This window comes from Lepisosteus platostomus, chromosome 10 (genome assembly GCF_059453375.1).
Source record: "Lepisosteus platostomus isolate fLepPlt1 chromosome 10, fLepPlt1.hap1, whole genome shotgun sequence".
Lineage (NCBI taxonomy): Eukaryota > Metazoa > Chordata > Actinopteri > Semionotiformes > Lepisosteidae > Lepisosteus > Lepisosteus platostomus.
Window position 1 is genome coordinate 15,571,033 of NC_142620.1, and position 15,756 is coordinate 15,586,788.

Consider the following 15,756-nt stretch of genomic DNA (forward strand, 5'->3'; position numbering starts at 1 on the left):
ATTCTCCTCAAGAATTAACTGATACAGCACCATATTCTTGGTTCCATTAATGATTTTCACCACCATACTTAATGGTTGAAATGAGGTTCTTCTGTTGGAAGGCAACATGGCATCATGGTTTGTGCCATACAAACCATTTCTCACCATGGCCTCGTGATAGTCTGATAGTTGTGGTAGTCTTGTGGACCATCCAGGAGCTCTTTGGTGAATTTGAGACAGGAGGCAATGTTATTATAGAGCAATGTTTAGAATTTGTTTCTAACCTTCTACAGACTGCGATGATCAATTACTTAAATGTTTCCAAAGTTACTGTTCATTATATGGGAGAGGACTGCCATAAACTCTGTACTTGTTTACTTGTTTCCCAGTTATTTAACCACTTGATTTGAGCTGTACCTGATTTAAGCTATACAGTACCTTTATTATTGACTTATTATTTCATATACACTGACTCTTAATTATTAATTTCTACTTCATACACCAATGCATCTAAAAAAAACATTGAAGTGGCATCTCAAAAACATTTTCTCATTTCTGTACTACAGTTTATATGTGTTTTCCTGTGGTACACTGCAATCTGGTGCTTTGTAAAATGTCTTTATAAAGCTAGAGAAATCATTCTGGGGAGAGACAATATGTGTTTATGGTACATGGAGAGAAGTAACATAAACCAAACAAGAACTTCATTCATTTGAATTGAAAGCAAAATAAATACTGGAAAAATCATAATTTTGTTCTTTAACTCTAATTCTTTAACGGTGGAGATGTATAGCAAAAAAAATATTGTCATTCTTCTCAGTGAGGCAGTGTATTGATACAATGATCTAAAGTAACTATAAGTATTGATATGTTTACTTTAGAAATTTAGTGGTCAATTTACAAATAAATTTTGTTTTTGATGAAGTGAGGCTCATTACTTTGTTTTCAAGAGACACCGTTTACATGCTTTTCTATAAATGTACTCCTAGGCATATAGTCAAGTGTGTCTTCTTTTAAATCAAGCAAATTACACATACATTTTAGGCTGCAGCTGTGCTGAGTCTGTTATTAACATTGCACTTGTGAACTTCCCAGATACTCTTGCATTAAATACATCTGAATAGAGGCAGGTAAAAAGAATTCCATCCATTATTATGAGAGTTGTGCCCGAGGTTAGTTGGGCAAACAGAAGTATGTGCTCAAGTCATTGACCTTGTAACATGAGCAGCATACCTTCTGGTAAAGTAGCCCTGAGAAGTATGCCTGGCTTACAAAAAGACTGAATATTTTGAGTGTACAGGACGGTGGTCACAACACCCACAGTGACACATCGATCCAGAATGCCTTGATCATTTTATCAAAAGAACGAAAAAAAGAAAATTAAAGAACACTTTTCATTGTTGATGCAGTTCTCATTTGTGCACCAGAACCTTACATGTCTATTAGTACTGTAGGCAGAGTTTTAGACAAATGTCCTTAAGACAGTCTTATAAATGCACATTGCAAATATTTTTAACTTGTTTATCTGTTAACCCAGTAAAATCCAGAAAGACAATATATTTCATGTCTGTCATTAAAGATTCTGCAAGCACCCCATACACTGCACCAGAAAACACCAGTTAGATTAGGAAAAGTATTTTCTTATGAAGAGTTGCATCTCACAAGCTCAGGCTTGTTTTATCTCTACCAATATCAGTTGATCTCTTGTTAGACACAGCTGCTTAGTAGTACTTTTTAAAATGTGTTTATGAATTTTAAATATTTATATTATGAACTTGTGTATTTTTTTTTTACTGATATCCCAAGATAATTCTTTGAAAGCATTGATATTGCTCAAAAACATCTCGAACAAACGCGAAGTTGGATTTGAGTAAATCATTATTTTGGGGGGGGTAAAAACGGTTATTATCTGTTTAATGTTAATATCAGTAGTGACTGCTGAACATTAAGAGGAAATGGGAAATTTACAAAAGTGGTATTTAATTTGAAATCACTTAACTTGTATGCATATAATGCATAAAATAATATTTTAGTACCATCTATGTTCCCATTAGTCTTGCCAAGCTTCTCAGTCCCTAGAAGTAAGATGCAGAACTACAGTATAACATAATGCTGCCACCGCCATGCTTGACAGTAGGGATGGTGTTAACAGTACTCACTTACAGTAGGTCCATTTGGGCTTTGAGATACATTAATATTAATATACAGTATGTATATTATATACAGTATATAAATATGAGCAATATTAATTACTATTTCAAAGTGTCATGGCTGCTTTTTAGTAACAAAATGTGAAAACTGTAAAAGGGTCTGAGTATTTTTGCAAGGGACTGTTTCAATACATCAATACATCAATACATTAGCATGTATTTATACCGTTTCTATTATTTTTGAAAGTTTTGTGATTTAAATGATCATACTCAGAATGTTTTCAGTATAAATCCACTCCTTTCTCAAGAGAAGTACACATTTCATGTGGTAATCAACCACTTGTTAATTAGGCTTATCTATTTTTAAACACTCCTACTTATCTAAAAATCAAATTCTGAAGATAATGCAGTTTGGGGTTAGTTTAAATTGAAGAAGTGAGAATTGTCATCTACTGTTACTGCCCCAGAATTATTCTACAGATTATCAGTCTTTTATTACTAACCATGACACTGCCCACCACTGCACAGTCAATAAAAATTGTTCTTAATAATTGGATAATTTATTTGTCAACCATTGGTTGACGTTACTAATCCACAACATACCTTGTTCATGGTTTACTACAATATATCCACTTGGTCAATGATCTACGCGGTGGCTTTACTTCTGGTTTAAGGGTGGATATATTTGATTGTTGTACCAAGCCAGGAATTTTCAAAAATGACTCTGAAATGCAGTTAATGGCACAGCTTAATTAATATAGCAATTAATTGTGCTACCATGTCCTTGTTTGAAAAACAAAAAAACTGGCTGCACTTGATGTTCCCACAGCAATGTGCTTCAATAGAGAAAACAATGGTGTGCCATAGTCTATGACGCCAATGAGTTGGAGTGTGCAGTGAATGGTAATAGAGGCTGGCAGAAATTCAGAGAGCAGAAAATGGTGTAATTTTGACACTTTATTGAAGATGCAGTGTCAGTCAGTAAACTGTGGAATGACATGAATGTGACAGTGGGTTATGTCTGTTTCTATTGTCCTAAAAAGTTCTTTGCTAGTCACAGAAATTAAAACAATTCATGACCTATTCACCCACAACAGGCTTTGTAATGTAATTTGTTTCTAAATGTCTACTGTACATCTCTTAATGCTGCACATGTAGATGTTTTGTCTGTTACTTTCACTCACAGTTCTATCACCCCAAATTTTGTAAAGGTGTGCATTAATCACTTATATATTTTGATCTGGCATGTAACATGTACAGTATAAGACATGGGTAAGATCCAGAAAATAATCATTTGGTGGTATTTATTGAAGCCAGAAATAGGAATTAAGAAAATACTAATGTATATGTCCTTTATCCATGTATTTTGGAACATGTATCTTCAATTCTTAGATTAAAATAGCCTTGTATAATACATTGTAAAATGTAGTGATTCTGGAATATAGTGTGTTAGTTTTATTGTATTGTTGGGACTTAGCTTATATATATATATCATATACTGTAGTGTTTAAACTGTACAATTTAAATATGAACAATTTATATTTGTAAACCACTGAAGTCACAGCTCTTTTCAGTACATTGTTTTTTATTATAATTGTAAGACTGTTATTATAATTTTCAGTTAAACTCAGATTTTTGGATCTTTATTATTTAGTGGAGGTGATTAAAATAAATGTAATTCAAAATTGTATGGAAGCCATATATTCATACATTTTTGTTCCTCCAAGTAAAAACAGGGAATGAGCTAGGATAATGCTTTTTTCGTTATTTTGGTTCTGTGTTAAACCTGAATTTGATATCTGCTGACAGATGGTATTTCACCTTAATGTCCTTAATAATGACATTGAGCGCTTGCCAAACACTAGAAGAGACTGCAGACAGTGAGGGAGAAAACATGATTATGTCATCTAAAAGAAGCAATTCATCAGCTCTTATAAAACCCTATTGGGAGAGCCTGCCCTGTTCTGAATGACTGGATTCCTCACTTTACGAAACTTAAAAGCTGAAGAATAGAGAAAATGTTACAGTTTTTTTTGTATCATTTTTTAAAATTTACACTTTGAATAACTCCTGAGTATTTTCTCAAATCACTTTGAATACATTTTTCTTTTTTTTCATATTCAGTTTAGCTGAAATTTGATTTTCATGGTGCTTTACATAGTGTTAAAACAACAACACTGAAGTGATTTATTCAGCAATCTATCTGTGAAAGAATTCATAGTAATTACAATAGCATCAAAAAGCTAAATATTTTGTTTCTGATAATATAAGGCATAGTTTAGAGAACATACTCTAATTCTTCTGTACTTGTGTAGTTAGTTTGACGATAGACTATGAGAATATTCGGTTTCTGTTAGTATGGAAAATTAACAGACATCTAACAGCTTTTTATCTTATGAATAACTAAAGCAGAGCAAATGTGGCTTATAGCATTGGGTTGAAAGCCATGAAGAATTTCTGAGCTGCTGCTTCCTGCTTGGTCCTCATACTGTAAATCAGATGCATACTTTAACACAATATGCAGACTGAAAGTGAGACTGCTGTATTTTTATCAAGCCTCAGGCATCCTCTGTATCCTGCATCTGCCATGGCTTTCCATTATATTGTACAGAGATCGGTTTTAGGAAGTGGAAATTAGGTTTGCCTGTGTGATTAAATACAGCCTGCAATTTTCCAGTTGCACAACAGGGAATTTTATCAGACCCAGTAAAAAGCACAACTACTGGAGGCCAATTTATTCATGAAAACTTAAAAAAATAATTCACCAATTTGGTTGACTGTATGAGTGTTGAGTTTTTTTTAATCGCCTTATTAAAAACAATCATATCAAAGTTCTCCCTAGATTCTCATATAATGATTACAGAGAATAGCTTCCCAGGTAAGCATTAGCAATCTGTTCTAACTGTTTTAGTTATTTCCCTCATTTTTAGAGTGTTCACTTTTAATGGAGTAATATTGAATTATGCATATGAAAGTAAAATAAGTACACTTACGTTTGTCAATGCTTAAAAGCTGTCATAACTCCACAGCTATAATCGTTTTAAAAATTACACTCTTTTAATGGCAGCAAAGTGGTTAGTATTGCTACCTTGCAGCGGTGGTACCCTGGATTTGATTCCTGGGGTGCTGTCTGCGTGGAGTTTGTATGGTCTCCCTGTGTTACCATGGGTTTCATCTGGGTGCTTTGGTTTCCTTCCACAGTCCAAAGACATACTGCTAGATTAATTTGATTCTGTAAAATTGGTCCTGATGTGAATGTACTGTATGTTTTCTTGTCTGTGTACCCTGTGATGGACTGGTGTGCAATCCAGGGAGTACCCTGCCTTGCACCTGTTGCACCAGGATGGGCTCCAGCAGCCTCACAATACCATATTGGATAAAGCAGTTAGAGCTACTAACTTTCTACTTTCTAGCACTTTTCAGGCATATCTGCCTTTCATACCTGGAAAGAACAGAGTTTCACTTAAGCATCAGTGCACCACCAACCTCTCTGTTGGGAATACTGTATACAGTACTTATCTATTTCTTGAAAACCTCTCTGTATTTTCAGTATGTTCTAACATGTTGTCTTTTTTTTAATAAACGTAAACCCTCTACCTGGCCTGGGACACTTAAAAATACCCCTTGCAGTGTAGCTGCATCAGAGCAATAAGATAGGTGATGTTAGGGTCTCTTGACATCAGGTCATTAATTTATGCTGCGCGGTTGGTACAGCTGCCTTGTTCTGCTCTGAAAGGTATAAAAAGAGTTGATTTGTGTTGCAGACCACAGCTGGTGTCCTATTCCACACCTGCATGAGCTTATCTTCCGTGAGAGTGATGTGATTCTAAGGCAACCAGAGTCACCGCTCTGGGGAAGAGTTTCTTAGTCTGATCGAAGCAGTCTGTCAAACTGTCAGCTTACAATGAGTCCTTCAGATGGGTCTTCAGAAGGTGTGCTTGTGTCATGAAATTTTGACTTATTACAGCATCTGTGGAATGCAGCAACAGGCAAAACGTTTGTTATTTGTGAAGAACAAGTAAAATGTTATTTTTAAGTATTTAAAAGGTCACTATAATCCAGGTTTTGATCTCTGTAAAATCATGTCCTGCAGCAAACATTACAACATGGCGAACATGTGTGTGCTGGGGGAATTAGGTGGGGGAACTTCACATATAGTCTTTATTTTACGCATTTGTTCATTAATTACTGTTTCTGAGCATGCTGTTCAGTAGAAATGAAGTTGTAGGTTTTGATGTCAGTGCTTCTTACTTATCAAAAAAGCCATAAATAAATTAATTCAGTAGTTTAATTATATTTTTCTGTGGTGACTATGTTTCTTTCCTTTGCAAAAACAAAGTTAGAAGAAAAATATCTTACACTTAGCTTGTCTTGTATTGTGGATATAAAATAGTTCTTTACATTTACCACTGCAAACACATAATCATTGCTATAATATTTTGTTTTTAAATACAATAATATTTGATTGAATTATACCTGGTAAACAGAAAGTGCAATAGTTAAAGAAATATAGTTATGATTCTTGTATTTTCAACTGATTTCTTTTACATGAAACACACATTAACCATATCCTAAGGGATGGTGCAATCTACAGTATGATTTTCACACTTCTCTCTAGTATTTAGCATGTCCTTGAGTATGTTTTGTTCTTATCAGACACTGGATCACATCAGACTTAAATATGTCTTGTAGCTTCAGGTTTCCTTTGACTTTATTCAGACTAGGAAGGAGTGGGAAATTAATGTAATGCATCAATATATCTATAATATATCAAAAATATGTTGTTAAATTAAATGATACCTTATACAGAAGAAGGGCCCTGGATTCAATTTCGGCCCTGGGGTGCTGTCTGTGTGGAGTTTGTATGTTCTCTCCGTGTTCGTGTGGGTTTCCTCCAGGTGTTCTGGTTTCCTCCCACAGTCCAAAGACACACTGATAGGTTAATGGGCATCTGGGAAACCTGTTGTGAGTGAGTGCGTGTTTGTGACTGTGTGTGCCCTAAGGTAGATTGGCGTCCCATTCAGGGTGTACCTTGCCTTGCAGCCATTGCTTGCCAAGATACAATAGGCTCCAGCTGCCCCATGATCCTGAATTGCCTGAATCATTAGACAATGGATGGATTTTACAGATGTCTGGAATGAAAACAAAAATCCACATAGACAGGAAAGATCTCATAATAATACAAACATAAAAACATTTGCTTTAAGTTAATCCACTCAAGTGTTTTTTTTTCAGTTGATTAGCATGGAACTGGTAGACACATATTCTCCTTGTTAATCACTTAAACTACTCTGGGACATTTCTGTTCAGAAGCTGAATTTAATTTTCTTTGTTCTGAAAGGCTGCAGACTGTTGGACAGATTCCTGATGTCCTCAGTGGAATTTATACAGGTTTATGAATGTTGCAAAAGATTGGGATGACTAGTGTCAGAGGGGATATCCTCAGAGCCTTTACAATCCAGGGCTTTCACAGAGTACTGGTGGAAGTAAGTGATGTGAGTTGGTGTTGAGTTTATTCTAGTTTATGTTTGGGAAATAATTAATTTCCATATAATGTGCACATTAAAACCAAACTGATAACCCCAACAAAGGCAAGCTACACATTGACTTAAGGGTAGGTTCCCATATAACCTTTTTTTAGTCAGTTCCTTATACAGTACATGTGCATTGTGCCTATCAGAACTCCAGCTATCCTTTTTCTGTTTGGAAATCTGAAAGAAGAGGTCAGTCTGCCACCTGCTTTGAAGCACCTCTGCACCTTTCCAATTCTAATACTGTAAATCAGTGTGTAGGTGCAGTGGCGATTTGGGTTGAGACAGATTAGAAATGTCAATTTTGCACATGATATAGATTGTGTTACAGTTGTTAATTTCAGTTTCTTAAAAAAGTTGTAAGAAATTGTATAATACAAATTCATATTACATCTTTAATCATAGGATCATAGTAGCTGTTTGGTCTTTTTATTTAAGCATTTTATAACTTTTTTTTTACATTTTGTCATTTACTCTATACAAATTCTTTTTAATTGTTTAAAAAACTATAGTTACAAGCTAATTAGTTCAGTTGAATCCAAGCGCTCTTTTTCATGCCACATTTTGGCTGAAATACTGATTTCCCTACAGCACTCATAATGTTGTAATACTGCTTGTGGTGATCAAATCTCCTTAATATATCTCTTAGTCGTGGCTTAAAATAAGTCTTTCTTTCTGTAGCTATGTAAGAGAAGCCCTATCTTGTTTCTCTTGCACAGCTAGAGTAAGAAATACTTGTTTTGTACTGTATGTTGATCCATTATTTTATGGATCCTCAATGTTATCTTTTGTTTATATTAATGATGTATTTCTGTAGAATCAAATTAATGGCATAGTTTAAAAGTTGACAACAGTGGCTAGTCCTGGAGCTGATATCCATGCCAGGACTGGTGAAATCTAGCAGCTGTGTTTCTCATCAGTTCTGACAGTGATTTACTGCTGCGGGCCAGCGACACTGGGCTTCACCTCAAGAAACTCTTTCACAGGCCAGCACAAGGAAATAGCTGGATTGCTGCTTGGGGGGGAGGTTGCTGTGTGACATGGCACGAGAAGGCTTTAGCTGAGGTTAAAAACGCTTCCTTTGCGAGACTCCGTATGTCTGTATTCCTACAAAAACAACTGTGGGCAGATGGTTTTAAAAACACTCATTCCAACTGAAGTTGGAATAGCCAGATTGCTGTCATGTCTCCTTCTTGTCTTTAAAGTATTATAAAACATAGTCATGCTTTTGATTAATCATCTAATTACAATTAACTATTGCTAATCTGCAACAAAGTGAAATGTTTGATAAGAATCTTCTTTTTAATCGATCTAAAAAATTTTGGACTTCACAAACTCTTTATAATTACCGTAGTTCTCTTTGGTCCTGCAAAAGTTTTGAGATTCCTGGGAGCTGACAGTGGAAAAGCGTGTTTTAACACTTCCTTACTTTGCCCAAAAAATCCTCTTGGAGTGGAGGACATGGACTGAGTCTTGAATTCTATCATTTCACCTAGTTTTCCCGGCAGTTTAAAATAATCTTCTTCAAGAAAACTGCTAAGTTACATAATTGAAGAAAAAAATAATGGCATATCTTAGAATTACCACCTTGACCTGTGTTTTGCTTTTGCAAGATAATTATTATTTTAAGCAGCCCATGAGAATCTACAGTATAACCGCTTCTGGTATATTCAAAGTTTTAAAAAAAGGATGTCTTCAGATACAGCCGTAAGATAACTTCTGAATACACATTTGTTTGTTTTACAAATTCGAACCAAACTAAAGATTGGGATTTGTCACGAGAGGTGTGAAGAACCCTATGCAGGTCGGGTAGTGAAGAAATCCAATCAGGCAAGACGAAGTTGGTCAGGTAGGCAGGCAGTGTCGATATCCAAAGAGGCTGAAAAGAGGGTTCGCAAAGGTTTCAAGGATGAAGAGCTCAGGAAAACAGCAGACTGTTTAATACCAAGCAGTGAAGTGCGAGTTGAGGAAGGTTTAAATAGAAGGTGAGGTGAGAAGCGAGAGACGTGATAGGGTGATTAGGATGTCGTTTTCGGGAATTGGATCGGGCTGGTGTCTGATTGACTGAGGTCATGGGAATGCGCCATGGGAATTGTCAAAATTAGGAGACTGATTATGTGAGAGTGTGAAAGGATTGTGCAGCCCAAAAGAAATGTTACTATTTTTTTTCTCATAATTGCCTTTGTTGTCGTTGCTGTCATCTTTTGTTCTTTTTATTTTGTTTTGTATTTCTCAGATATTACCTCCTGTACTTCATAGCCTCCAGTCCTACAGGAAATATAGCAACAAAGGGCTTTGGATTTATCCACAATACAATTACTGGCCACTACTCAGAATACCTTTGATGAATGTTTTCAGTACAGGTTACAGAAGGGTGAAATAAACTTCCAAATGACACTGGATATAATAAAATGTTTGTAAGGCTGTCAAATGGCATGGCATGAATATCCATCAACTTACTGTATACAATTATAATTTAGTAACTGTCTAGTAATCCCTTTTGCTATGTGGACTGCCATTATAGGGAAACCTCCTTGGCAACAACTACCATTTACATGGTTACACCCATTTTGAAATCTCTTTCAGTTTTTATAGCAGTAGTCATCACATTTGTTGAACAAATACAGCTACTCATTTGTTAGCATGCGATTATACACGCTTGGTAAGAAAAAAAAGAGGAGCAAAGTGATACTAGACTTTGTTTTAGTTGGTTGGTAATGAAAATGCAGGCTAACTGGGCTTATGCTGGTGACTCAGTCGTTATGAAATTAAAATTTACTATCCTTTTTAATTTGGTTTACCTTTGATTTTCTTCTCCGCTATGTTCAGTACACATAATATAAAATAACAGATCAAAGGACAATGCTGATGTAACAATTAAGTAACAGGGCATATTTTAGTCAGGAGATGCAGAGGAATCACTAGCCATGTTCACTTCAGGAAATTAAAAGAAAGGGCAGTTTCCTTTAACTATGGTTAGATTCTCTGAACTATTGCCAGTTGTGTAAAGAATAGTTATTTTTCTTTTCTTTTTCATATGAGCCTTTAACCTTGTTTATTGTAAATTTTGTTTCATGTTTTCAGAATATTGTATAACCATGATAAGCAGAATTTATAATTTCAATAAATGTAATACTACTAATTTGTCTACCATTACTACTTCTACTACAACTTACAATAAAAAGTGTAGTTGATGATAATTTCATTGATGTTATACAATTCTGGCATGCCGTGCACTCTGTAATTCTGTGATTCAACAATAATTTAAAAAGAGCGATGTGAGACTACCTGCCCACTTGACATATTGTAAATCCTTAGAAGGTTAACTTTGAGAAGACTTTTTCATTTTCAGTCCACACTCCTCCAAGAAGAAACACCTCCTAGAGATCTTGAGCTCTGAGGCAGGTCTCAGAACAAAGTGCTGATCTTCCTGTAGAGGGTGAAGGTCAAGTCCCTTAGCAAGAAGCAGGACCCTGGGGGAAAGCTGACAACAGCAGGGGTATCCAGAAATGATGATGCCAGTGCCAGGAATTTGTTCAGGAGGTCCTGCTTTTGAGAAGCCTAATACTTGAGATTGAACTCAATGTCCTGTGTCAGCTGTGCTGTGAACAACTCCCTTCTCTCCAAGTAATTATAGGTTGTTGTCTGAATGGACAACTTGTCCTCCCCTCTCTTTTGATTTTTACAGCGTGTCATTAGCACTGAAGACTCTTTTAAATCATTGTCAGAAGAGACAAGCAGATAACTGTTTCTCAGGTTTCATTAGGCAGTTTATTTTCAGGTGTAGCTGGGGCACATTTGTAGGAATATTTCTGAATTTGAGTCGTGAAGTGTAAATGTCAGAATTTACTTTGCAGTGGTCTTATACCATTACACACTTTACCAACACTACACAACACGGTCTGGATGCTATTCATTAAAAGCAAACATTATTATTTCAGTTATGTTTTCTTTATTTTTGTTTTGGAAATGGCACAGTTATCTTATGACATTTCATATAGTGCGGCATTGCAAGAGTCATATAAAATACTGTATTCTAATTAAAAAACATAATAAAATATTTTATTGTGTAGTCTGGTTTGCATGTTAAAGATAAGATAAAAATAGATTTACTTGATCTTCGTAACATCAGAAGTGGGAGCCAACAGGTCTGTAACAAATGGTGTCTGTGTTGCAACCATTTTCTTTAACTTTGTCTTCAAAGACCCAAACTGAGAGTGGACTTGGTTACAAAATTATGTATAATGATCTGTTCACATTCTTCAAAAAACCCTGTGAAATTAGTTTTGATTTAAAAAAATAATGTTAATAAAAAATAAATTAAGTGTATAACTATTAAATAAGAAAGAGAAGACAATTTTTTGCAAAAAAACATTTCCCTGTAGCTACAAGCTAGCTGTCTTATTGTAGGGGAAGATACTGGACTATATAGATACACTTTAACTCCTGTTCTTTTTCTGTTCTGTGTACTGTACATCATTATCTGAATAAAAACCACAGCATTAGTAATGGAACAGCACCTTGCGTGAGAATTCAGGAAAGAATTTATGTTTCAGGGCAGACACCGTAACAGTATACGACATTTAAAAAACAGACCCATTATGAAGACAACCCATATAAATCAAGGAGATACCTAGAAAGTGACAGGTTGTATGGAAAAGATTTGGAATAGACTTAAAATGTGACAAAAAATAGAACTTCACAACTAGAATAGAATTTTTGATGGTCAAAAATATTTGTACAATATTACTTTATTTTCTGTAGGTAGTAGGATTAGTTTGTCTTTGAGTGATATGAGCAGCTTAACTTTTACAGTAGGAAAATACAGTATGTGGTTCAATCAAGAATTCCTCATTATTATATACCGTACAGAATATAGTTATATTCATACAGTATATGTGACAAAGTATTTGGTTTGCAAGTTGAGCTCAAAGGTTTAATTGTATCCCTCACAACTACACTTTCTTTTAAATGTTGCATTCCAGCAGTGCCTCAGACGTAATGGATGTGCTATTTCAGCTGTCATCAAGAAAACTTCCTTTTGCAATGATCTGCTTATGTGAAAGATTGCTATTCCAAAAACAGGCTGTTCTGACGGCAGTGTAAAAGGTTTTTTTATATGTATCGTCAAGAAAACCACCTGTTTTCCAAATGGAAGTGTTCAGGATGTATCAGCTATTAGCTTTGAAAACCAGCCAAGCTTCTAAACTGTCGGGATTCTGTAATGACCAAAGAACTTCATGTTTCAAATACCTACACATATTCCATTGCAGAGAAGAAAACCTGGAAAAAGCAAAGTAATGCCTGCAGCCGCCTGTGCATTGCGTACCTTAGTCAAAACACTGATCCATAAAACATTAAATGTAAATGCAGTGGGATAAAGAGTACCAGCAACTGCTGGAGTCTATCACCTGTTTAATTATTACATTGCTTTTTTGCTATCAGCTTTGATAGACCAAAAGAACAAATGCTGGTCCCTAGAGAATCAGGATAAATGTCCTGGCAAGCAACGGACACAAGGCAGGATATACAGTATAGACACAAACATGCATGCACTCACACCAGGGCCAAATCCACACAAACATGGTGAGAACGTATATCTCCACACAGATGGCTCTCCAGGTCTGGAATTGAATCCAGGGCCCAGTACTGTGAGGCAGCAATGCTAATCACTGCACCACCATGACAAAAAAGACATATAGGAAAAATGAATGAATATGTTATTTTACATATAAATTTGCTTGATTCTACCTCACTGTTGTTAGAAGGAATTGTACAATTATGTGTTCAAATGGAGAAGAGTGCTTAGAGAAATACTGCTCTATGATCTATACATATGATTATGATGTGCTAAGCTTCATTTCTTTGTTCTTTTGTAGCCTGAAAGGCCCAAATTAACTGAATTCCAGTTAAAATCTCTTCTGGAGGATTGCATCCAGGCCCAGAAGAGGGCAGAAAGTATTGACCAGTTAGAAGACCTATGTGCGGGTTCTGTCTCAGCCATCTCAAGCACCAGCTCATCATCAAAGAGTAGTTCAAGACTCTCACTATCTACCCCCTCTCAGCTGCTGCAGAATGTTTACTCTTCCGAAACAAGCAAATACGGAGATTTAGAGAGTCCATAGTGCCATGAAGATGACTCATAGCAGAGACAGATGATGGCTGGAAGGTTGTCTTGCAACATTGAAGAAAACACATACAACATATGGGTACACTTTTAATTTTTGTAATGTCAGATTGGAACATTAAGGTAATAGAAACGATTCATGCATTTATTTGCTGCCTTAAAACATGTTAGTGAATTGTTTGAAAGAGGTGAGGAAAGTATGTGACTCATAAGATACATTTTTTTTTTACGTGAAAGTGTGAAATCCTTTTAAGGGGTGTTTTGGCCGGGGAATGTACTGTTTTAAAAGTACTTCCTTCACCTTATTAGATGGGTTTCAGATTAACTGATTTCTAAAAATGTAAAGGTAATTAAAATGAGTCTTTTATAGTTATACTGTGCTATACTATACTTTGATTTATTATTTAAATATTTGTCTTTTTTTAAGCGACTAGAATTTTAGATAGCAAGTATTTCTGTCCTTTGGAAAAGAGAAACAACAGAGAGACTGGAAGGCCAAGAGAGAAGGAGGTGATTTCTGACTGCTGTGCTAATGAGAGGTCATACATGATTGGTGTGCACAGCACAAAGAGATTAAACACACCCTTGTCATGGGCGGGAAACCTGCCTTATTATAGCACTGACACTGGCAATGGGCTGTCTGTAGAGGCAGACATTCCACACATAGCAGCCTCAACAGGTGACCAGCCTCATACTCATAATGAAGTAATACTAGGTTGAAATGTTTTTTTTTCTATCCTCAAGGCCTACTATTGTAGCATAATATTTAGCATTTATTGATTGGTTTACATTTGTTGCAAATGCATGTACGTTAATTTGAATTGGATTAGTTGCAACATTAAAAAGTATAAAAAGATGTAAAGTAGATGGGTTAGTTGAAGGTATGTATCTTCTTGCTGAGGTGATATCAACTAGCATATTATTATTATTATCTGTAAATTTATTTGCAGTGTTTACAAGTGTATTGCTTTGCTTTTTTGCATAGTTATGGTTTCATTGCTATGACTTTTTCTCCACCCCCAAAAAAAATCTAGTTACAATATGGGTTATGGTTTTCAATGTCCTTGCTTACACATCAATAAGAAATTGTTACAACTATGCATACTGTATGTAAGAAAACTTTGTAAAACACAGGACATGGATTACAACTGACAATTGGCAAGATTTATACTACATTGCTTCAAAAAAAACAGGTGAACAGTGTAGAAGTCTAGTGGGCAAAGCCAAGAAACATAGTTTTGTGGTCTCCTGCTGGCAACAACTTTCTGTTGATTGCCAAATGTAGTAGGTGGTCTAAGGATCTTAAAATAGTTGGTATTCCCCCTGCACACCTTTGTATTTTTAGTTATATCCAATAAGAGCTGCCCTACTTTTAATCTGTGAGTCAGCACACTGTAAAGTATACCTATAAAGTTGTGTTATGTATTTCAGTACTTACAATGGTCAAAATGTAGCACATAAGCATGCAGACTATGTGACTGTCTGACTAGAGTTCCTCTTCAGCAATACATGGCACTTTTAAAAGTTTCAGTCTGTGACTGAATGAAAAAGAACATATTCAGAGAATGAAGATGCATTAAATAAATTTAAAGCACAATAAATAGTGAATTGCTCATTTTACCCATTTGTCAAACTACTGCAATCTTTTGCTAATGTAACTGCGATTCTTAATTTCATAGGAGAAAACAGTTTTATTATACGGCATTCAAATTACAACTGTTTATGCTGTAACCAGTTGTAGTTTATACAGTTATACAGCTTGTACAGTTGTAGCTAATCACCTGACTTCACCAATATATTTGAGTGAGATGAAAATCAAAACTCCCTGCTTGTTTAAATATAATCCCATTCAGCCATTTAAGCTTAATTATTAATTATGCTTTTGCCCAGAGCATTATACATGAACAGATGTGCTCCAAAAATATAATTGTCTCCTCAACAGAGGAAGCTCTTGCTGCCAATTCCCAAA

The 15,756-nt window shown here is 35.4% G+C and overlaps 1 protein-coding gene across 1 annotated transcript in view; it reads left to right on the forward strand.

The window, feature by feature from the left end:
- fsip1 (fibrous sheath interacting protein 1) overlaps positions 1 to 15,756 on the forward strand; it is a 103,462-nt gene extending 87,706 nt beyond the window's left edge. Inside the window, exon 12 of the mRNA XM_088648403.1 lies at positions 13,540 to 15,756. Coding sequence (XP_088504529.1) covers positions 13,540 to 13,785 — 246 coding nt within the window. The 3' untranslated portion in view covers positions 13,786 to 15,756. The remainder of the gene's footprint in view (positions 1 to 13,539) is intronic.